General features: G+C 43.0%; 1 protein-coding gene across 3 annotated transcripts in view; it reads left to right on the top strand.

Moving 5' to 3' along the window:
• Nucleotides 1-25,200, top strand: part of fndc3ba (fibronectin type III domain containing 3Ba) — a 101,427-nt gene that overhangs the window by 37,939 nt on the left and 38,288 nt on the right. For all 3 annotated transcript variants that reach the window (XM_065966694.1, XM_065966692.1, XM_065966693.1), the window contains exons 4-7: nt 11,034-11,110; nt 14,502-14,733; nt 14,888-15,056; nt 15,735-15,865. In XM_065966694.1, coding sequence (XP_065822766.1) covers nt 11,034-11,110; nt 14,502-14,733; nt 14,888-15,056; nt 15,735-15,865 — 609 coding nt within the window. The remainder of the gene's footprint in view (nt 1-11,033; nt 11,111-14,501; nt 14,734-14,887; nt 15,057-15,734; nt 15,866-25,200) is intronic.

Here is a 25,200-nt window from a genome sequence, read left to right as displayed (position 1 = left end):
CAGTTTGGGGCCTTTTTGCAGAGCCTACACATTTCCACTCCCTTGGGCTAACTGTAAAACCATTTCTGGAAGTATGTTTAGTGCTAGTTTCTTGGGTCTTAATTTACTGTTATGTCCCCATTGGATTTAGGGAAACTAGTCACCATGGGAACGGAGTCTAACTCCAGGTGGTGTGTACTGGAATGCATTCCCTCTGGGCACAATTTGTGTGTGTGCATACCTGTGTTTTTTTTTTTGTTCTCCTAACATTTTCCACTCAAATGTTAGAAACAAAGGGACAGAGAGGGTGGCTAAGAACTTGACTTTTGAGTGTATGATTGTGTGTTTTAGTGTGTGTATGTGTGTGTGTGTGAGGTGCACAGAGAGAGTTGATTGTTGTTGTATGCCCTGCCCCTGCGCTCACGTACAAACTCAATGCCCTCACACAGTGAGGCAGAAGGAGGGAGGAGGAGAAAAGGGAAGGAGGAAGGTATGAAAGGGTAGAATGAATGAAGGTAAATAAAGAGGTGAGAGACAGAAAAAGAGAGGAGGAAAAAAAAAAAAGAGGAATAGCACGAGAGTGAGAGAATCATACGCTACATGTCTGGTCGTGTCTGCTGCCATGCATTCCGGGCGAGGCCACTTCCTCTCTGTGATGACCCCCGCCATCCCTGCGCTGCTGAGTTGGTCTGGTCTGCCTGCCTCAAGTTAAAAGCTGTATTTGCTGTGTGGAATAGCCCTTTAAGGGGTATCACAGGGGTTGGAGGACGGGCTGGGGGGGGGGGTAAATCCGTAGAATACTGAGTCTGTCTTCGTATGTAAGACTGTGCATGAACAGCAGCTGTGAAGAGGAGACGGCTCACAGAAGTTTCCAGAGAGTGAGAGAAATAAAGAGAGCTTTTCCAGGGATGAAAAATTCTTGGCTCCCTTGAAGCTCAGGGTACAGCTGGAGCACTTCTCCCTTCCTCCACCCTTGTTCCCTCTGCTCTCTCTCTCTCTCTCTCTCTCTCTCTCTCTCTCTCTCTCTCTCTCTCTCTCTCTCTCTCTCTCTCTCTCTTCCGACCTCCTCCACTTCTTCCCTCGCTTCCCTGCATGTGTCTCCTCCTCTCTGTTTCTATCTTGTAGTATTTTTTTCAGAGCTGTCGTGATTAACTGATAATTCGGTTAAAATAAAATCATCTGCAAATTCTTTTTTTGTTCCTTTTTTTGGTAAAATATTTGCATGTTCCAGTTTCTTACCGTCTTTAATGCCAACTTAAGCTCTGTTGATTTCCATGCTGCTTTAGAGCATTAATGATTCATTGATTAATCACTCAAGTCATCTGCACATATTTAATACCTGATCAATTGTCTTAACCCTTGCTGATTTCAGCTTTCTATATTTGAATGCAACCTTTAGTTTTGTTGATTTCCACAGTTTTTCTGGAGATGTAATCAACAATTAATTAATCGATCAAAATAAATATCATTGCCGAATATGTGATTATCCATGCATCACTTTGGTGTTGTTGACTTCCCTTTTGGCTCTGGAAAGTTTTGAGAGCATTTCTTTTTACAGCTTTCTTACATTTTACAGTGTAAAGGATTCATTGATTTATCCTAATTCATCGACAGATAATCTTAAAAGATTTGCATTTAGTGATACGGCTGCTTTTTAAATTGAATTTAAATGATTCAAAGGAGGAGCTGCTGCAGGCCTTGCAGCGGGTGGCCCGGGTTCAAATCCGACCTGTGCCTTCTTTCCTGCACGTCGTTCCCCACTCTCTCTCTGTCCCTGATTTCCATCTCCGTTCTGTCTCTAAAATGTATATTTAAAACAGTTTCCTTTTTTAAAACTCCGACTATGCTCCATGTGTTGCTGCTTATTGGATTCAATCCATCCAGACTGGATGAATCCCTTTTGATGACATGTGGCTGTAGTGGCTGCAAGTGCTCATGGGATACATGAAAGGACTTTGAAGGAAGAAATCAAGTGTGCCTGAGGTTCCTGAGGCCTCCTGCACAGCTGCAGAGACTACACATGTGATTGTTTACATCATGTGTGTTTAGATTTCTCAGGGAAGCCCCTCTGTGTGTATTTTTTTCTTTTTTTTAGCTTTGCTCTGATTGGTTGAGGTGGGGGTGGGGAGTGTGTGGCGGTTGATGGGAGGGCCCGAACACGGAGGTCGAGGAATGATCGGAGTGACTGGTAGAGAAAAAAAAAAAAGCTTTGATATCAGTCTTAAATAGAAGTCAGTTTGACCTACATACTTCTTCTAGACTCCTCCCCCTTTTTGCATACACACACAACCCCTGCTATATCTGATCTTTCTTGCTTATCTGATCAACAGCTTTGGAATATGCACACACACACACACACACACACACACACACACACACACACACACACTCTCAAACAATCTCACAAAAGGTGGAATTCAGAGTTTGGGAGTGAGGGAAAGTCCCTGCTAATGTACACACTTCCAGTGTTGCTTTCCTCTTCCCACTGGCATTCACACAACTTCTTCTTCTTCTTCTACTCCTCTTGTCTTTTCCTTCTCGTCTCTTCCTCCCCTACTCACACTCTACTTTCTCTTCTCGACTCTTTGTGGTGGACACAAACTTGGTGCTGTTCAGACTGTGACTCATACGCGAGGAATGCCCCACATTAACATGTGGAGAGATAGCAGGAGGAGGAGGAGAGAGGGAGAGGAGTACAGCTGCGTACAAACGTAGCAGCTTGATCACAGAGGGGGGGAAAAAAAATAAGTTAAAATGACTTAAAGCATGGCTGCTCCTTTTGTGGGTCAAGGTCTGAAGATTACTTTCATCTTGAGGATTTTGGGGGGAGTAAGAGAAAAAGAAAAAGAAGGGCTGATCATTAGACTGGGTCTGTTTACACACCAACAGCTGTTGCCCTTCTTTGCTCTCTCTCTCTCTCTCTCTCTCTCTCTCTCTCTCTCTCTCTCTCTCTCTCCCTCCCTCTCTCCCTCTCTCCGCCTCTCTCCCCCTGTGGACATTTAGATTTGATTAACGAATGGATACAATGAGTCATCAGTGTCTGGTTCTTTTGTGTGTTTTTGCCTGTACGCGTGCTTGCTCTCACATGTACGTCAGGAACCCTGCATGTATAGTAAGAGAGATAAGTGGAGTGTGTCGCTGCGTGCAGTGTGTGTGTGTGTGTGTGTGTGCGCATGTGTGTGTTATGTGTGTGTGTGTGGGTTGCATAGTTACCGATCGCAAAACAATTATAGCAAATCCAAGAATAGACTCATGGGATTAAAGTTAAAGTGTGCGTGTGTGTGTTTGCGTCTCTGTTTCAAGTTGTTATGTCTGAATTTGTGAATGTATTATTGTGTGTGTGTCCTAATTTGCTCTTTATGCCAAGGTGATTTCTGTTCGTGTGAACTCTTTCAATGTCAGTGTGTTTTACAAAGTGAAGTGTGTGTGTGTGTGTGTGTGTGTGCGCCCATGTCAGCATGACATCTTAAGAGTTTATGCACATATGCCAAGGTGTTAATTCAGGCATTTGTCTGCGACCGTGTTTTTGTGGCTGCAAAGGTGTGTGTTTATCAGGTGTGTGTGTGTGTGTGTGTGTGTGTGTGTGTGTGTGTGTGTGTGTGTGTGTGTGCGTGCGCGCATGTCAAGATCTATCGAAACAAAGCAAGGCTGGGCTCGCTGTCCCTCCAGACGTTACGTTTGCTCTCCTCTGGAGTGAACCCAGCAGCAGAAGTAGGTCGGCAGCGTCTGGGTGGAGGTCTGTGAGCTGGCACTCGGGGCTACGTTGAACAGATCTGGGCCTGTATGCTGAAGCAGCGTTTACACAGTGATCATGACTGGATAAGGTTTAATGGGTTCACAGCATATTCCTAGAAACCATTGGAAATGTTTTTGTAAGAAGTTGAAGATATGGAAGAATAGCTCAACTGAACCAAAAGAAGTCTCTGAGAAATAATTAGTCCTCAGGAGTTTTTGAAAACATTTTTTAAAACCTTCAAAATAAAATGTTCTTAGATTCATTCTATGTGGAATAGAATGTTAAAAACCTAAAGTTCTGCAGCTGTATCAGCCTGTAGTGTATAAGAAAGACAAAAACACATTTGATCTTATTGGAGGAAACAGTAGTAAATGAAGGTTATAAATAAATAAAGTGTTTAAGATTACCTGGGAATCAGCGCTGACCTCGAATAACTGGCCGATCCATATCATAGGCAAACATTGCTATTAGGAATATAATTCAAGCACCAAACAAGTACTTGAAATACTCAATTTACAGAGATGAAGCTGAAGGGTCAAGTGCTTAAGTTCTATATCACAACCAACCTCTTCACCGTCATATTAACCCAACCAGCATTTGGCTTTGAGAGTCTGCTTTGCACAAGCAGAGGTGGAAAGTTTGTCTCCGCTGTTGCTGCAACCGTTTTCCCTCTTTTTGCTTTTTTCCCATCATGTGTTGCAGCGGAGAGCATGTTCTCAATTTGAAATATGAGCGCCTGCCAGTGAGCTAGTAAAACTCAGCCCTGGTTTTACAAGCCTTCACAGCGATGGTTTCTGCTGCTCTTTAATATTCAATATTGATTTCGCACGTTAATGGAGTCGTCATGGCATGTGTAGGACTCATCAGCTGGCAGATCGGAGAATGCGTTCTCCTTGTTCTCCCATGACAAAGTGTGATGCAACTTTATACACAGAGAGGGCGAGAAGTCTGGAGGCTCGCTCGTCCTGAGGAATGTGCTTCCACATACCTCCACGCCAACACACACGCACGCACACACACACACACACACACACACACACACACACACCGTAAGCTTGTGATAAACATTCCACAGCAAATCAGCTTCCTGCTCAAATAACTGACGCACAGAAAACACACTCAGGCTCAGAGGTTTTTGTGTATCTGATTTCTTTTTACACTCGTTCGCAGATGGTTGTCACGTACATAACAAGCACATCAGCTGTCTCTTTCTGTCTATATATGTGCATGTATGTGTGTGTGCGTCACTCTGCAGCGTGTCGGTGTAGTTACTGAGGGCAGGGCAGCGCAGGAAGTCCTGACTTCCTCCTCCATCACTGAACCTCACCCCGTCCAGTGCAAAGATATCAGCCGGACTTGACTCACCGGAGATAGACTGAAGTGTGTGTGTGTGTGTGTGTGTGTGTGTGCTTGTGTGTTTAGAATCACATGTTTCACACCAACCCGGGATGTATATATACAGAACACTGTGCTATTTTAAAGTTGTCTCCCACATTTCCTGCAACCACAGGCTCTCTCTCTCTCTCTCTCTCTCTCCTCTCGCTTCCCTATCCTCTACCTCTGTTTTTTTTCTTACCTTTTTTTCCCCCCCACTACATTTCCCATCATGCTCCACATTCTGTTTCTCTTCTTTTCTTTTTTCTCTGTCTCCTTTTCTCCCCCCCCCCGGAGCTTCTAGTAGCTGTGTCATTTGACTTAAAGACCCATGGGGATTTGTTTCATATTTATGTCTTAGATTTGACAAAAGGTCATGCTCTAATGTGTGTGTGTTTGGTGTGTGTTTGTGTGTGTATTGGACAGGCAGCAAAGGAAGCTGTCGTGGGAGTGTCTTGCTCCTGGAGCACCGAGGACAGATAACATTACCCTGCCGATGCTTACATAACTTCCAGGCAACGCCACGTCACAACTGACCCACACACACACACACACACACACACACACACACAGATGTGTGCACACACATACACACACACAGTGACACAAGTACCCATGGAGATCAGACAGCTGCCTCCATGGGGCTCTCACAGGGAATACAAAGGTTGTGTGTGTGTTGTTGTAATTATGAGATAAAGTGAACACACTGTGTCTATTTAGTAACTCCATGTTTTTTGTTGTTGTGTTTTTTATGTCTCTGTTTTTGGGAAATCCATCTGAGTGGAGCTGTTTTGTATGTAGGTCAGCTCACAAACAGGCTCCTTAGGGCTGACACACACACACACACACACACACACACACACACACACACACACATGCTTTCCCAAGAGGGTCTGCGTTTCCTTTCAATGTGGCGACCACATGTGCAGAGCTGAGATGACTGCAAGGAGAGAAAGTGTTTGTCTCCTCTCTTAAAGGCTGACTCCTGCTTCAGTCTGAACACCACGTTAACACACACACACACACACACACACACACACACACACACTTTGTCTTTGATAATTACACACACACTGTCAGCATCTCTGATGAATAGATGTGTGTGTGTTTTTGAAGTGTGTGAGTTAGTGCCTTTTTATGGATGTAAGAAGTCATCGACTGTGTGTTACCAGGACTATATCTATGCAAGTGTGTGTGTGTGTGTGTGTGTGTGTGTGTGTGTGTGTGTGTGTATTAACGTGGTGTTCAGACTGAAGCAGGAGTCAGCCTTTGAGAGAGGAGACAAACACTTTCTCTCCTTGCAGTCATCTCAGCTCTGCACATGTGTGTGTGTGTGTGTGTGTGTGTGTGTGTTGTGTGTTGGGGCCCAGTTGCAGCTGTCTCTGACAGTTGTATCATGGGAAACATCTGAAAAAGTTGCATCACGGCCTCTCTGTACGTATGTTAATCTATGTGCAGACAGCTGGACAAAATCACGTTAAGTTTGTGTTTCTTTCTTTTCTTTTTTTTCTGTTTTTTGGGAATGACTCAGTAACCTAAGCTCCAACATATTAGGTCGGTGTCTTGTCTGGTGTGTGTGTGTGGTAATATAACACAGGATGTTTAGACGTGTGTTTATTTCTTGTGTAAATCTTGGGCAGAAGAAGTTAAATTTTCTAAAAGAAAGACTTAGAAATTGTGTGTTCGTTTTTTACGATGAGCAGGGCAATGTGGTTGACAATCATCCTGGGATCATACAGTTGCCTCACATTAGAACTTTTTTATAATCATTTTGGATATGCCGTTGAAGTTTTCCTTTATTACTTTTTGTATCTTGCTCCTTTTCATTTTCTTAAATTTCTCCTTTTACATCTGGGGATTTCATTCTCTAGTCTTTATCCTGAATTTCTCCTGGTTGTGTCTTGACTTCCTCTGTCACATAGTTGCTCCTCTTGGATGCTTTAGACTGCAGCTATTAAAAAAACATGTGCTGTCACTGAAGCCAGTTGAACTCATGCACCTCAGACCTCGCATTTATTTCAGTAACCGTCGCATTGGGAATGCTAAGTCCTAGATGTAACATTAAAACAACCTGTATATGTCGTCTCTAGTGTTCTTGGGCGAGCCGCTGAACTTCAAACCTCTCCAGCTGCTACACAAGTGGCATGTGAATGGAGTAGTACTGCTGGGCTGTTGGGCACTTTACATAGCAGCATCTGCCATGAGTGTGTGAATGCGGTGTGAACGGGTTTAATAATTGTCCAAGAGCTTCAAGTGGTCAGACTCAGAAAAGACTAGAAAAGTGCTTTACAAGACCATTCACCATTTACCGTACAAACTCCAATGTGGGGGAGAAGTTATTAATGCAGATGCAGACCGACACAAACTTCTACTGCAGAAAAAGTCCCGATGAATTTGATAAACAACTCGTCAGGAAGGTTGTGGGACATTTTGCGGGTGACAGTGCATTATGTGAAAAGATGCTACAGTCAGTTAGCTGCCGTGTTGAATTTTAAACTTCTCTAGCGAATGGACTCACGATTATCTCAGACAATATACTCGGTTGTGAATTTAACACGATGTTTGCAGAATTTCAACTTGGTTCGTCTAGTGCATCCGTAACAGTCTGAAAAGTGTTGAAAATGAACCGATAACTAAATAGAAAATCTGCCGGAGATTTTTTTTCTATTAGCACATTTAGCTTAAATTGAGCGAATCATTGATGTCTTCAGTGTCGTCGTTCCATGCTCCTGGTGCAGGTTGTTATGCTTGAAATAGATATCACAGTAATTTATACTACTAATCAAAATAACTAATACAAAGTAAAAAATTGTCTCATCTATATTTGATTGAAGTTAAATGAGATTTTGCAATTGAGCTGGGTTCGCCTTTACATGTCCATGCCCTTTGATAGGTCAGGTAATTCTGTGATGTCGCTACACGTGTAGGATATGACCTCATAACTGATCTTTAACCCACGGCAATCGGAAACGGAAGAAGCAACAGATGGAAGATGAGAAGAGGGGATGACGAGGAGGAGGAGGAGGAGGGGGGGAGTAAAGGGGGAGTGCAGTGTGTTAGCCGTGTCGTCTGGGACTGTTGCTGCAGGGTTAGAAGAAGGAAGTCGACGCTTTTGTTTGTGGTGACAAAGGGCAGAGCTGGAGGCAAGACTAGAAAGAGTGACGTTACCACAAAGTGGACCGCACCAGCTTTATGCTCACACACATACACACACGGACACACACGGACACACACGGACACACACGGACACACACATACACTTCAATACACACATTCAGCTTCTTGATAATCCAGAGCTTCTTTAAGTGGCAAACAGGCCAATACTATATGACTTACAGCAGTGTGTGTGTGTGTGTGTGTGTGTGTGTGTGTGTGTGTGTGTGTGTGTGTGTGTGTGTGTGTGTGTGTGTGTGTGTGTGTGTGTGTGTGTGTGTGTGTGTGTGTGTGTGTGTGTGTGTGTGTGTGTGTGTGTGTGTGTGTGTGTGTTAGTGTGAGTCAAGAGTAGCAGGACAAAGAGTGTCTTGTATTTTGGGGAGGTGTTGGGGGGTAGATGGGCTTGTTGGGTCCAGTCCTGGGGGCCAGGGATGGGAATGTTCAGTGTGTGTGTGTGTGTGTGTGTGTGTGTGTGTGTGTGTGTGTGTGTGTGTGAGAGAGCAGAGGAATGCTGCTGTTTGCTGAGTGAAGAGCACAGAGGCAACAGAGACTGTCCAAACACACGTCTGTTTGTCAAGAGGTAGTGTGTGTGTGTGTGTGTGTGTGTGTGTGTGTGTGTGTGTGTGTGTGTGTGTGTGTGTGTGTGTCTGAAAGAGGGGGACGAAGACATGGAGAGGCAGTGTGTGTGTGTGAGCAAGAGGGAAAGTGTGCTATGAGCAGTGATGGAAAGGGGTTTAGAGGACCTCTGTGTGTGTGTGTGTGTGTGTGTGTGTGTGTGTGTGTGTGTGTGTGTGTGTCTTCCCATGCTATGACCTTCTACTCAAAGAGGACTTTCATATCCACCTCTAGTCTCCGTGGACAGGACTGAAAGAGGTCTGTCTCTTCATACCTGTGACCTACTCATACACACACACACACACTCATACACACTCACACACACTCATACACACACACACACACACACACACACACACACACTCATACACAAACACACCTACACAGGAGACTTTGCTCAGGTTGTGTCTGTGTGTAGTGCTTACGTAGGTGTGTGTGTAGGTGTGTGTGTGTAGGTGTGTGTGTGTTTACTGTACTTTTACCTGCTTGTTTGTCCTAAGAGAGGTCAGGAAGGTGGTGGAGAGAGGGAGGGAGGTATGAAAAGAAAAAAAGGGGGTATGGTTTAGGGAGAGTGATGCAGAAATGGAGAGAAATTAAAAAAAAGAAGGAGAGGAAGAAGTGACTAATAAGTCAAGTAGAAAGAGGTAGTTAAGGATGTGAGCAGTGGATGAAGGGTACGGTAATAATGGGGAGGATTGTTTCGAAGGAATTCTTAAAGGAGGAGTTAAATGAATGACGAGCAAGGAGACACATAAGGGGGGGGGGTCAGGAAAGCAAAGTTGAGAGTGTAAGAGCAGAAGATCAAGTAAAGAGAATAACGGGGGGAGGAATAGCCGCAAAAACAACTTGATAAAGGGAGAAGTATGATAAAAGTCTGAATGAAAGATAGAGAGGATTGGATGAAAACTGATGGAGTGATAAAAGCAGGAGTTTAAGGTTCTGTTCACCGACATTTTTAAAAAGAAGAGTGGGATTTGGTTGAAATTGTACTTTGAAGTGAGCAATGTTTTAAGATGGATTGGAGTGGTGAGAACGCATGTAAAGAGGCACTAGTGCTTAAAGCGTGCGGCCGGGGTTCAAATCCGACCTGTGGCTCCTTTCCCGCATATTGCTCCCCTCTCTCTCGCTCTCTCTCTCCCTGATTTCTAACTCTATCCACTGTCCTGTCTCTAAATAAAAGCATAAAAAGCCCCAAAATAAATCTTCAAAACAACAACAAGAAGACATTCCTTAACGTGATAGGTGTCCAGATGTTATTGGCTTCTTACTTGTGTTTTAGGTTTAAGGTATTAAGGTACTCTGTGTTTTTGTTTGTGTGTGTGTGTGTGTGTGTGTGTGTGTGTGCTTGTGTGTGTTTGCGCACAATGTGATTTATTCAGAGGTCAGGTCTGCTTCCAGCTGTCCCACTGGGGTCCCAATGACTTTACCAGCCGCAGACCTCCATCACACAGAGAGAGAGAGAGAGAGGGAAGGGAAGGGAGGAGGAAAAAAGGGAGAGATTGAGAGATTTTGGGGGTGGTGGAGGAGGGATGGGAGGAGAGAACGAGAAGGTTCTGAAAAGTGGAAAAAGCAACATCTTTTTCAATCTGCTAATTCTATTAAACCCTCTTTGCTTCTTTTTTTTTCTCTGTGCTTCTTCTTCTTCTCCTTCTTCTTCGTCTTAGCAGAGGTTTTCTCTTCAGGGAGCAGTCCTGTGCTGTGTCTACTGTTTAAAGCAGACTTCAAAGTAGAACAAAATCACACTGTTCTGAAAGAGCGGATGTGCCATTGTAAAAACGTTTTGTAGTTTTTATTTGAGTAGTAAGAATGATCTATGAAGTCAATACAAAGAGACACTGATGAAGAAAAAAGACTAAAGGACAAAACAAGTTGGGAAATAAATACATCCATGCTACACAAAGAAACTCTTTCTTCTTCTCAAAGTCATTGAAACTTTAATCTTAAACAACCTTTAATGTGGACCTCTGATGTAAACCTACCAGTTGATCCTCTTGAATAAAGTATAAAGGGCCTTTCACAATGAGGTGTTGAGCCCCTCAGTGTGTGTGTGTGTGTGTGTGTGTGTGTGTGTGTGGGGCTGTGTTTGTGTCCCTGCATGTGTACTGCTGATTGACAAATTAACGTTAGCATCAGCTGCTTGCCAGGTTAAATAAATATCTCTTCCCCTCCCTCACAGGTCCTGCTGAGGTCCCCATGATGTCCCCAAATGGATCAATCCCCCCCATCCACGTCCCCCCAGGATACATCTCACAGGTCAGTTTGTGTGTTTGTTTTTTTCCATCAAGAGTCTGACACTCCCAACACTGTGTGTGTTTGTGAAACTGAAATGGAATTAGCTCATGGTTTCTTTTCTGAATGTATTTATTTTTTGCCATCATGTGATCACATATTGAAGTAGGTAAAAACATGCCTCACATTCCAAGGATATATATTCAGTATTTATTGAATGAGGTGTCAGTTTGCTGATGGCAGTGGAGCAGCCTTATGGTGTGTTGCAACACTTAACTCCTGAAATGCAACAATATGTATTTTAAATAAATAAAAAGATACATTGCAGATAGGTATGATTGTCCAACATGAGAAATTTTAATAATTTTTTTTTTTTTACATATTTACAACATCAGACATCCATAGGTTGAGTTGTCATCATCAAAGAAGGGAAAGTGTTATTTAGAAAGAGCTGGGACTATTTCTTGTTAAACTTGTGCCCTGCAAAAAGTCATTACGCCTGTCATGGCTTCACCAGTTAGACCAAGGCAGCCTCCATTAGCATTAGCTCCCTGTTAGCAGAACAGAAATGTACTGATTTATGGGTTTAGGGAGGGAAGAGGAAATTTGTGATTCTGACTTTCCTAATGCAGGCCTATACAATTGGCAAATCATGGGCCACCATGCCCTTCTGTAGCACAATTCACATCTGAAGCCATCTTTATCAAATCTATAATATGTCATTATGAACTGAAAAAACAACATTCAAAATCAATATCTTGAAGAATATGAATGCTTCCAAAGTTGAGCTTACGTGGTTGATGCAGCCATAAGGAGCCAATGTCACTTCACTGGTCAGTACAGTGTTTGATTATTAAAGATAATAAGGTCATAAGATGATCCCTTTCACCCAGGCTGTCGAAGCAGAGGGGGATGGAGTCGAGTCAAACTGAACGTAAAACATGTCAAATGCAAAACTTTAACACTTAAAAAGTTGTGCGTAGTTTATCGTGTGTTTGTCGATGTCAGAATGTCCTCGCAAGAACAGAATAGAAAGTTCGGGGTTAATCTGTTGGCCTTCAAAAAATAGGTCTAACAATAACGTTTGACATGATTAGTCGGCTCGGAGTCGGTGTCGTTGGCGTGAATCAACACGTGTCAGCACATCTGTCCTCACAAATATAGTGTAACAAACACATCTGCGGCCTGCATGTGGTGACATTGTGCTCCTATGCCAGTGGAAGCCAGGTCATTGGCTCAGCGGGGGTGTGTGTTTGTGTTTGCATGTGTGTGTGGGTGTGTGGGTGTGTGTGCGCTAGCAGGGACTGAGCCAAGTGTGAGCGGGAAACACTGTCACTCTCGCATAAACAAGGCTGATAGTGGAGACAGGCACTGCTGGGTGGGTGGGTAGGGTTTTTTGGGTGGAAGAAAGGATGGATGGATGGATGGATGGAGAAAGAGCGCTGTGGTGGAAAGTTGTGCATTGACTGATTGGATTTTGCGCGTGTGTGTTCGAGTGTGTATCCTTCGTGGTTTGTACTAATGGCTGCATTGTGATTGTGGGTGTGTGAGTGCACATGTGCATGCATATTTGTGGGTCTCTTCCAGTTTGTATTAGATGGAATGTGTGTCTGTGGGAGTGAGTGTATGAGTGTGTGTGTGTCCTTGCCAGTAAATGTTGCGTGGGCACGTAAGTCGAATCCACATGTACTCTTGCAGGGACTTTGCCCTTGTTTTCCTGTCAACAATCTGTTTTTCTCCTCTGCAGCCGGGGAAGGGGGTTAGGGGCAAATAAGGGGGCCTCCTCTTCTTCCTCCCCCCCCCCCCCCCCCCCTCTTCTTCTGCTCTCCCCCCACTCCCACTTTTCACACTTGGATTAGTTTTGCAACCATCTTCCTCCCACCCAGACCCTGTTTTAACACTTTCTCTTCTTTCTTTTACTGTCGTATTCTGGCACTGAGTTCAGTGTACGGGTGTGTGTGTGTGTGTGTGTGTGTGTGTGTGTGTGGGGGGGGGGGTTTGGGGGTAGTGTTTTTTTTGTTGTTGTTGTTGTTGGGGACCATCAGATGACTTCCCCCTCTCTGCAGGGAGCGTGTGTTTGCTCTCTGCTTGGAATGCAGGCCTGTGAAAGTGTCTGAATAGTTGGAATGCATGTGTGTGTCTGTGTGTGTGTGTGTGTGTGTGTGTGTGTCTGTGTGTGTGTGTGTGTGTGTGTGTGTGTGTGTGTGTGTGTGTGTGTGTGTCTCCAAGAATGTGAAAGTGAACACATGTATGGCATCTATGTTAATTTGAGGCAGTTCTTTGAAAGTTTTTTGTTATTGAAATCTGCAGACCATCTGATGACAACATTGCAGCTCTTGTTTTCCCCTCTTAAAGGGCCGCAGCGTCCTGTGAGCACAATGCCTCAGTTGTTTAATTAATCATCTAATTCATTCCCTTATTAGATATCCCCCATTCAACAGAGCAGCTCTTACAAAATGATTGACAGCATCATTTTTGTAAGAGCAGACCGCTCTGGGACCTTTATAGACAGACTGTTTAAACTTTATAGGACTATAGTTGGACAATAAATTAAAATGTATTGACTAGTTTTCATACCACAAGTTGGATGAGAAGAGTGATACGACTCTCATTGGTCAATAAGAAGCTGAAGGCAGAAGACAGTTTGGTTAGCTTAACACCAGGACAAAGGTTACAGCTATCCTGAATTTAGTTAACTCAAGGTGACAGCACGGTTTTCCCTGGAAAAAAGGAAAAACTCCTCAGATAGGCTAACCCTGATATGTATGTATCATTGTAAAAACATTTTTGTGGACTTTAAGTGGTCACTTTATGTAGGCTATATTTAGCTTGTTATGTTGTGAGGTTTAGAGGTGTTGGTGAGCTAGTCATTTCCTTATTTGTCCAACTGTTAAGCTAACCGACTGTTAGCTGTAAATGTACAGAATTGTGAGTGTTTCTGATCTCCTCATACAACTGAGTTCACAAGGGAATGTCCTTAAATACTGAAGTTCACGTTATTATTATTATATTGAGGTCGTTTAAGTAAGTTTTCTACATAAAACCTTTGACATCTATGTGTTTTTAACCTAAATAACCGGTGGACACTATAGAATAACTACCTCTTTTTAATTAGCAGCACATTATCCTCTTGTTTCAAATTGAATTTTAATGTCTTGCCCAATTGAAATTTAAAAATGAGAGGCACATTGCCTGCAGCGGCGGCACAGTCTGCTCACAGTTCACTCACCTGTCCTGACTTGATTTGTTGGTACTAAAGTTGAAACAACTCAGTCTGACTGCCATTTGTAGACGACAGAGTGCAAAATCTCTAAGTTTACTGTTAACTGTGAAATTCCTGTAACATATATATATATAAATATATATATACTGCTTAACCTCACTGCTGTTTCTCCTCTCTCCTTGTCTCCTGCAGGTGCTGGAGGATAACACAGGGGTCCGCCGGGTGGTTGTGACCCCCCAGTCTCCAGAGTGTTACCCTCCCTCTTACTCTCCGGCCCTCTCTCCCACACACCACCTGCCCCCTTACCTGACCCACCCTCATTTCATCCCCAACTCCCACTCTTTTTACCCCCCTGTCAGTCCCGGGGAGCTGCCCCCCCACCAGTACTACCAGCACCACCTTCCCCCCATGTATGGAGATCCAGGTACGGACATGCTGACTGCACGTTTATTCTACTGCAAAGATTTCTTGGCTTGGTTTTATGAGTAATAAAAATATATATTATTAATCTAATTAAAGATAAACTTCACACAGATCTTTGAGTCTGACATACATTCTCCTTTCCTCCCATCCTTCAGAAATCATCCCAGTTTACGGGATGTCTAACTTCATAGGCAGAGAGGACTACAGTAAGCCACAGCCCAAAAAGATAAAGGAACAGAGACAACTAGAGCGACAGAATCGACTTAACTCTCCTCCCTCCACTCTGTATAAGGGCAGCCTGGGGCCAGCACACAACGGATACAGGTGAACATACTGCTCCTGTTTTTAAGAGTCGTTTTAATTATTAAGAGCTGAATGTACTTCACGGAGGTAAGTTGTTCATTTAAAGAGAGAGATATTTAATTTCAAGAAAAGGGTAGCATCTCCAGTGGAAACTATTTTACCTTTTTATTGTGGTATGCAGAACAACAAATCCCTACTGAGAAACAGTGAGTTTTGTTTTTGAACACTTTTAACTTTCTCATCAATTACACACAGTCATGTGGTTGCTATAATAGCTGCTTTAGTCTGCCAACGCGATGTCAGCAATGATGCTGATTTAATCAGGAACGATCAGGCATAAGCCCCGACTTGACTGCTACACATTACTTATATTTTCTTATATTTATGTAGTTTTTTGTTTCTGCTATCAGTAACTGTGCCACAGCATCCCTGACTTCAAATGTGCACAAAAACTTGAATATATGGGAAAAGGGATTGCACTGGTTTTTAATCATGACACTGAGTTGAGGTGTTGTATCAGAAAAAGTTGTATCAGTACAATCAAGGTTGTTTTTTTAGTTTTTTAAAGTCTATAAAATCTCAAGTGGTTCGATCCCTGCAGTAGAAACTTTACCTGGTCATGAGTCTGAATGGAATATTGAAATGCAAGATTATAAGTTTTATTGTGACTAACATGTTACACATTTGTTTGTGACGCAGCAACAAATCACACGCCCCGTCGCTCGGGTCAGTGGGGTCGGGGGGCGGAGTCGGCAGCCCAGGTGGGAAGAAGCCGGAGAGACGACTCCGCAGCAGTCCACGAAACAGTGAACCAGACACACACACACAAGGTAGGTCAGACCCTCACAAAAAAAAGCTGATTTGGCACTCGCTTCACAGTGTGTTGGAAAGTTTTCTTCATAAATATATTTGATGCAATAAGGACACAAACCAGCACTGCACACACTACATACACACAACAGATGCTTGAATGATCAAAATGAATCAGAATTGACAAATCTAAAAGTTGTGGTTCTTTTATTTCTTACTTTTTTGGCTATCAGTGCAGGGTCTCATTCCCTTTCCATATTCCATCTGTCCTTGCTGACCCCCCCCCCCCCCTTTGTCCGCTTCAGCCTCAGTCCTCAGTCCTCCTCAGCATTCAGGCAGGCCAGATAAAACACACCTTTCGTCCTCTTTCTCATTTTTGTATCTCAAAGAAAGTCAAAAAAAAAAAATGAATGGAAGCATGCAGCCTCACTGGGGTGAAGGGATCCATTTGGGGGGAGGGCTGTTGAGGTGGGAAGGTGTGGAGGGAGGGGGGGTGGGGGGGTGGGGGGGGCACAAGAGGGGTTGTCTGGGTAACCACATAGCTGAACCCGTCCCTGAGCGCTATCGTTTTACCCTCGCTACAATACCAGCCTTGTTAGTGGAGGCTGAGCCACAGGTGGGGGTGGGGGAGGTGGGGGGTGAGGTTGAGAGGGGAGACAGGAGGGGGAGGAGAGGCACATACCTGTAGGGCCCTGCTTGAGATGAAGGAAACCTTTGAGCTAAGATTCAGACACCACCGCCTTATCTCACACACACACTCACACACACACACACACACGTATAAAAAGTGCTTTTAGCAAAGACATGAGGACGCTGCTCCTCTCTCATGAAATGTCTTTTAACACATCAGATGTACGCCCGAGTTATTAAAAAGAGCAGAATATCTCATTTATCCACAAATACACACACATATAACACGTGTTCTTCTGCAGAAGTGATGACAGAAAAAGCATAAAGAGACACATTAGGTCATCCACTCGCTCTTTGTAGCTGTCAAACGCCTCTTTAAATTTACCCTCCTCATAAAAAATAGCTTCAGTCCTTCTCAGCATGGCGTCAGATCAGAGGTAATGTACATATGTGGCAGCTGTGGGTGCATGCCTGTTTCCTAAATCCAAAAGATGTTTGTAAAATCTTAGCTGTATTCAAATGAGCTACAAAGAACAAAGTTTGGGACGTTGACAACATTATCATGCAGCTGTATATTAATGCTTATCGAACATTTTTTTTAAATTAGAAATTGTTTAATGTGCTTATTTTAGAGTGATTAAGTATAAATCTTTTTGTCGATTTTTTGCATCTGTTTTTAAATTTGCATTGTTTGAAAACTTGCAGTCTGTTTCTTTTACCAGAAATGTTTTTGGGCCGTTTCCCCCTCTTTAGTCAGTGTAGATTTTTGGATTTCTGCTGTCGAGATATCTTCCTTATGCCAACAGAGATGAGAGAAATTTAGTTTGTTATGCTCACTGACTAAAAAGTTCCTAAGCAACATTTTTTTTGTATCACAAAGTGAACTGAACATGCTGTCAGTTGTCATGGAGACACGCTGTTGTTGTCCTTTTCTATCCTTTTCCCGTGTATTGTTCCAGGGACAACATGATCTCTATTAACATGTGCTGATAAAACAGAATTTTGTAATGGTTAGACAGCACTAGATGTAAGCGAGAAAACATTATTAGTCACATACTGAAATGCTTTTTAACCGGCACATGTATACTTAATTAGACGGTTTGCACAAATATGGTCATATACAGATACAAAACATGCACAGAGGAGTTAGTGTGCACTGCTTCTTAGAGCACGCACACACTCAAACACACTCCAGGCTTACATGTAAACAGAGAGTCTTATTAGATGTGCGCCAAAGCAGGAAAAGACAAGTAATGTCAACAGCTCAGCGTTTGAGTTTAACAGTTTCATGTTGCACATTCTGTTGCACTCAAACACACAATAACACACATGACAGACAGGAGCATGTCAGTGTGTCGTCTGTTGTCTGTTCTGGTCTGCCAGGATCTCAGTACTGGGCTGGAGATCAGGCTGAGTCAGCTAGATATATACCACACAACACACACACACACACACACACACACACACACACCTACACACACTCTCACACTCAGACGTATGCACAAACACCCCGTGACTGGGCTTCCTGTAAAACAATCAGAGCATGAGGGTCCAGAGGATTGGCGGGAGGTAGCGGAGGAAGAGGGAGGGCAGAGGAATGCAGATTTGAAGGACAGATGAGAGAGAGGAGGGAGATGGATAGAGAGGGTTTGTTAAGAGAAAAAAAAAAAGAAGCAGACGTCCGACATCACAGAGAACAGAGAAATGAAAAGACAGAGAGAGACGGAGAGTTTAAGAGCAGAGTACAAACATTCCGACTAAGTTGCTGCTTGGCTCGACGCATCCGAGTACGGTCCAACCCTGAATACCACACACACACACACACACACACACACATACGCACACACACGGCCGCCCACGCTTTGCCCTTGATGCCCTTGCTATGTGTGTGCGTGTGTGTGTGTGTGTGTGTGTGGCTATTGCCCCAGTGCCAGTAAGGCAGCAGGCTGACTTGGCGAGCACAGTGTCCATTCCCCACTAAAGTCAGCTCCACAGGCCCGTTTTCCTTAGAACTGTGCAGCTTGCTGAGCAGAAACAGATGTGGGCCTCGTCCCCACTGTTCCTCCATCTTGGCTCTGCATCATCACCACCGCAGATCCTGTCTCTCACTCCCGAGAAAACTGGGAATTCAGCAGTAACAGATGGGCCAGCACCCTCAGCGCCTCCATCTTTGATTCTACGTCATTCCCAAGTGTTGTAAATGTAGAGGAAACTTTTAACTTAAACGTTCTCTATAGCTTAAAATTGTATTTAAGTTTTTTATTTTTTCCTGATGTGCTTTTTAAAATCTCAAAGGGGTTCAATTTTCAGTTGCACAATCATCTTAGCAACGAAAATAAGGGAAAACAATTCATGTATCATCACTGTTGACATAGTGACTCTAAACCAAAGAAATTTCTAAAGATTTTCCGTTCTTGCCAAACGTAATGACAATCTGCCAAAAAGGATGTTTGGAAACATGGATAACCCGACTAGGATTTAATCGTCTGTCAACGATGGTGTCATATATATATCTACAATTCATCTTCACCTGTCATGTTAAAGTCTCAGTTTGCTTTCTTTTTCAGACTTTTGCCAGTCTTAATACCATCTTATTACAGTACCAGCACAAGTACACTTTCAACAACCTGAACAAGAAGATATTTATCAGGAAAAATGTACTATGTGAGAAATTACTCTCCACTTAATTTGTGCCTTCCTTAAGATACCACATGCAGTAGAGGTATCAGTGGAAGAGGCAAATAAACATATTTTTGAGTTGCAGCAAAAAGTCTAAATATTACGAAAAGTAATGCGATATGGAAGAGTTTAAGTGAATGGCGTTGGTGAAACAAGAACAACTTCAAACAGATGATATTAAGCTACAGTGGAAAGATATGCAGTGAAGACAAGTTATCCTTCAGCAGCACAGTTAGAAAAAACCTAACTTTTATTAAGGAGAAAGCAGCGTGAGCATTGTGGGTGCCATTGTCTTATAAGGCACCTTTTTTTATTTTGGTTAAACGATTTATCAACTAATGGCGTAATTTGTGGTAAAAAAGGTTTTCCCTGTCATTGGTCAAAGGATCTCAGATGTGTACAGTTAAGTATCAGTAAAAGCCTGGAAATAAAAATAAGTTATGGTAGATTTAAACATAAATTGCAACTCATAAACTCATCTATAAAGGGTGCCTTATTAGACAGTTGAAGAAAATAGTTAAAATTAATCAGAAAATATGTTTTAAGTAATGAGTACAAAGGAGTTTAAAACATCAGGTGACAAAAAACAGTATTATACTGTAAATAAGAATGTATTTTTCTATGCAGATGACACCAGTGTGTTTCTTCTTTGTTAGGGATGCAGGGTTTGCTTTCTGCACTGTGTTATACTTGACCCTTACAGAGTTTCCTACTAATTAAATTTCAGCACCAATGAACTGACAATTTTAGAACAATGACAGCGTTATAAGGCGGCTTATAAAAGCACAACGTCCTGTAATGTTTTGGTGATGTCACCCTTGTTAGCTCTGGTAGCCTTTGACCGACTCATGACTCAGCCCTTATATTAACATCCTCCTCACGACCCTCCTCCTGCTCTAACAGGACTGGAAATGTGCGAACACTCTCCCACCCATCCCTTAGTGGACTGTTTTGATGTGGATCGCCATGGTGATAATCTCAGCCCCCAACCCACCCCACCCTACCCACACCCACACACTCCGATCCCCTTCCCACAAACCCAAATACGGCCATGTTTGTAGGGCAAGATGGAGGGCAGTGGAGTGGAAGAAAGAGACTAGAAGAGGAAATGTAGAGAAAAAGAACGAAAGGAAATAGGAAAGCAGAGAAATGAAGGACAGGAACTGGGGGATAAACGCGGCAGAAATAAAAGGGGATGTACAGAAAACGAGAGAACAAGGGATGGCTTTACCAGCAGAGGAATGTCTTTCCCGCTGATATCACGTAACAGGACTGGAGGGATTAGAAGGGGAGGTAGTTCTCGCCAATCACAATGAGTACAGCAGACATTTCCAGCTTTACAGCTGAATGAACCTTGTGATACAAGCGATAAACTGGCTACATTATAAAACTACAGCACCCAACTGCAGGCTGTTAAACACAACTAGGTTACATAATAATACACGTTTCTATTTCTGCATTGAAAACAACTTTTAAACTTTGAATCTGACTTTAACTTAAAAATCAATTGAACAGACAAAATGCACAAATGAAGCATGATTGCACAAAGTTTTGACTAGATGCTAATTATCTGCCTCTCCTATTAATAAGTACTCCGGTCACTTCTGCTCAAACGGGCACTTACTGATAGTACCAGCTTAATATCCTGTCACAAACAGCTTGTCAGAAAATAAACTGGGCAATTCTTATTATGTAAATTGATCAAACTGATGGGTCTTTAATTAACGTTTCCATGGCAAAATAACTATTAGAAACCTTTATTGACACTGCTTATGAGAAAAATACACTCTCTTCTTTGTGTTTAAATTCATAACCACTTAATGATTCACCACTGATTTATAGCAGGGCTGCTGCTCCCTCGAGTACATTGATTGCAAAAAAAAAATGTGAATGCATTGTGAAACTTTCTGCAAGTCTTACATATACATCATACAATGTTGTTTATGTCATGCAAACACACTGTATATCTGAATGGCAATCACGCAGCTCTGTTAAATCCATGTAGGAATATGAGTCTCCTGACTTATTTACTAATCACTTCTGGTCATTGAACCAACTAATCAATAACTATTTTTTGGTAACAAACAGAATATATATCAACTCAAACGCCTGGTAAGTTTTATTTGGCCTCTGTCGCTTAATATTTTTCAATTTGTAAGTCTGATAACTATGAAAATAAAGTTACAATGTGAGGTTTGTCTATTCAGGCAGGAGTCTTTCTTACAATTTGAAACAGGCAACACAAAGAAGATTAAAATGATATGATGATATCAGTAATTGTTGGCATTTTGCATGCATTGGACAAGAAGTCACATATCAATGTTATTTCCCTTATCCACATGATTCTTTTTAAATTTAAGGCACATAAGAGACTTCAGAAGCTTTTTTTTATATTGCCAGCTAGATGTGGATGTGTGGTAATCCACAACCAAACAGGCCAAATTAGCATTTTTTCAGCAATCATTCAGACGTAGACTCCTCTGTCCCAGTCTTCCCATCTGTCTGCACTGGTGTTTTGTAGCCTTTCTTCATTTTTCAACCACTGTCAATCTTTCTTTCTGCCTCTGCAGTCTCTCCGTCTGTGAATTTGTCTTCCACCCCGTCTGCCAGTCTTCAATCTCTCTCCCTCTCAAGACTTTTTTCTGGCTGAGCAGGGTTGGATGGGGTCAGGGTTCTGAGAAACTCATCCCCCATAATCCTTCACTGCCTGGCCAGGTCGCTGTGCTGTTTCGCTGCACGTACACACTTACATAAACACGTGTGCATACATGCGCACACATTCGTGCTCTTCTAGGAAAAGCGGAGAGAGTTTATGTGTCGCTTGGCATGTGGAGATGCTCATCTCTCTCCATGGTGAGAGCGCTGCAGTGGACAAGGTCTCTCTGTGTCTCTGCGTCTACATTTACATGCACACATGAAACCCAGCTATTGATGGACATTCAGTCATGGCAGTGAATTGGAGAATGTAATTGAATGCCTTCAAACTGAGCCTTATTTATTTTAGTGTATGTTAAGTTTGACTTTGCAGAAATCATGTTTCTTACTCTCTCTGCTGTAACTACTTTAATACATGTTGTCATGCACATGAAGGCTTTGAGAAATGGGAAAAGTCAGGTTTGTCTTGCAGAAATCAAGCTGTGATAACGTCCCTGGATTAGGGAAGCTGGATTTCTCATTAACATTAAGTCCAATAAATCAGATTTCTCCAGAAAGATAACCAAACCAAAGTTCTTATTTGCATGTCCGTCTCTCTCTGTCTGATTTGGAGTTTTATTATTATTGAATTTTGACTCAGATTTTTGTCTCCAACCTCTCTGCTCCTCTTGTTTCTTGTTCATTTTCCTGTGCCAGTCTCTTGGTCTGTCTCTCCCTCTAATCCCCTTTATAAACGATTAGGGCTCTGGCCATGAGAACCAAACCTTCACCATGACAACCATAATTTCAGGCATGTCCCAACGACTTCTCTGCCTTGTGTGTGTGTGTGTGTGTGTGTGTGTGTGTGTGTGTGTGTGTGTGTGTGTGTGTGTGGGGGGGGGGGGGGTTGTGTGTGTAGCCCAGCTGTTGAGCAGATGGAATGCTCACTATGCAGCAGATGATAATAGTGTGGTATCCGAGGTCTGGCCCCTCTCTACCTCCATTTCCCTCTTTCTTCTCCTGTCCCCTCTTCTTCCCCTCTTTCCTCCTCCGTCTGCTCTCCCCTTCATCTCCACACCTTTGTTGCCCTACCTCAATATCCTTTCAGCCGAGAGTCCGTCACTTTCCTTTGTTCTCTCTGATTAGAGGCTTCTTGTGGGTATCATATCTCACTTTGTTCCCTTTTAACCACACACACACACACACACACACACACACACACACACACAACCCTGCGGCCCGGTATGTGTGTTGAGCGGGGGCTGAGTGAGCGGCCGTTGCCACATTTTTCAAATTTTTTTCTCTCAGCCTTAAAGGTCTTTTTTTGTCCCAGTTGCAGACAGGCTGCGTCTAAGAGCTAACAGGCCGTCATGCAGGAGGAATGCAACCTCCTCACTGTCAAAGTGACTCAGTTGTACTGTAACTCTATTTGCCAGTGACATTACTAATTTTAAAGTGTGTGGGTGTGTGACGTTGAAATATGTTGTTGTAAGCATGTCTGCGTATTTGAGGAAGGAGAAGTGGAGCAAGGAGAAACCCTTAGAGAACAGAGGAAGCTTTGCACAAATTATGTTTGTAAAAAAAAAAAAAAAGTGCTTTAAATTGCATTTGAGGAGAGGGGGGAGTTATTGCAGGTGTCCAGAGTTTTCATTGACTTCAAGTCGGAGCTCTTCAAAAGGCTGGCATAGACAAGCAACTCCTCTGTTTGAGTTCAAAAGTGCGAAAGATGAGCAACTGCGTTTGAAAAAAATCGATGTCTTTGATAAAAAAAAAAAATCATAGGTGATGCCTTTGAAGATAAATATGTTTGGATGGATGTCAACTGCGACTCTAAAATAGAAATTTGGTCGGAGGTAACACAGCTTAAAATAGTGTGTGTGTGTGTGTGTGTGTGTGTGTGTGTGTGTGTGTGTGTGTGTGTGTGTGTGTGTGTGTTTGCCGCTCACAGTTCGCACGGTTCACGGATGAAACATTTCGAAGTTAAACGAGCAGAAATAAACACTTGTCTTTCCTTTTACAGCTGGATGACAACATTGCCGTGCTCGTGACTCCTATGCTTCTCTGCAAAATAAAAGCCCGTTTAAGAGCAAATTAGCTCCAGTTAGCGAGAGCTAATTAGCGTAGCACAGCGTCAGTCCTTCTTGTCATTGTCAGACAGCAGGAACGAGTAACTCCAGGTTAGAAAGTTGTCTTGCTAAACTGTAGTTCAATTGTTTTGTAAGAAAAGTCGGTGACTTCTCTGTGGGCATCGTGCCCCGCGCCTACTGATGATGTCACTAAAGTTAGTGTAATCCTTGCCTCACATCTACTCCTTCTCTTGTTTCATCTCTTCTTTTCCCCCCTCCTCTCTGTTGATCCCTGGCTCGCTCTTTGTCTCTCAATTTCCTTGTGTTTTTGTACCTAATCTCTTACCCAGACTCCTCTTGCCCGTCCTCTCTCGCAGCAGTCTGTCCTTCACTGTCTCTCTTTCTTCCTCTAAATCCCCTTCTCGCCTGTTTTTGGCTCACCCTGCTGCTCCTGCTCTCTCTCCCCCCCCCCTCCCTCGTCAGCTCCTCATTCCTCTTCTGTTCCTGCTATCCGTTGCGCTCCCTCGCTCAGTCTGGCTGTCCTCAGTAATCAAACACAGGCGGTCAGACACAGACAGGATGTGAGGTCAGACGAGGAGAGGAAGTAAGGGTGCGTGGGCGGCACATAAACAGAAAAGAGAGGAGGTGAGGGACAGTGAGGACAGAGGGCTGTGTATTTATGTGTGTGTGTGTGTGTGTGTGTGTGTGTGTGTGTGTGTATCTGAAGTTACACTGGGAAGAGATTCAGTTTCTGCTTCGGCCGTCACCATCGGCTCTTTGTGGTCGCCCTTTTTATTAAACGCTAAAACAGCTGGACTCGACGACCACAGCGAGTCATAACACTCAGCGCTGAGGTAAAGCAGGAGTGTTTTTCAAACCTTATTACACGTCTACTGAAATATTAAATAAATCTCTCACTTCTGTCACAGTTTTGTGGGTTATCCAACTTTCTTTCAGGCTGTCTGGTACAGAGTAGATTTGTTTGGGCTCTACGTGGTTGCATAATGTCGTCCTTAAATTCAGGGTTGTTCAAGTTAATATTATAACCTTGACCTGGGCGCCATTATGGTCCGGACTCAGCCGTTGAGAAATGTTGAGCTTCAAGGCAAAATAAAGAATATAAACTTGTTTTTAAAGGGTTGAATATTGGAGAAAAATTTGCAAAATGAGTTTCATATGTATTCGCCTATGAGGGGTTAGCTTAGCTTAGCTCAGCAGAAAAAGTGAAAAGAGGAAATGCGGCGAATCGACTAGCTTTTTTCTTTGCAATGCTCCACATATGTAGACTGAGATTTTAATATTTTCACTGGATGCACCAAGAGTTCGCTCTCAAGTGGTCAACCTCT

Source organism: Labrus bergylta, chromosome 18 (assembly GCF_963930695.1).
Source record: "Labrus bergylta chromosome 18, fLabBer1.1, whole genome shotgun sequence".
NCBI lineage: Eukaryota > Metazoa > Chordata > Actinopteri > Labriformes > Labridae > Labrus > Labrus bergylta.
The sequence above is the reverse complement of the archived record's forward strand: the minus strand, read 5'-3'. Positions and strand labels throughout refer to the sequence as shown.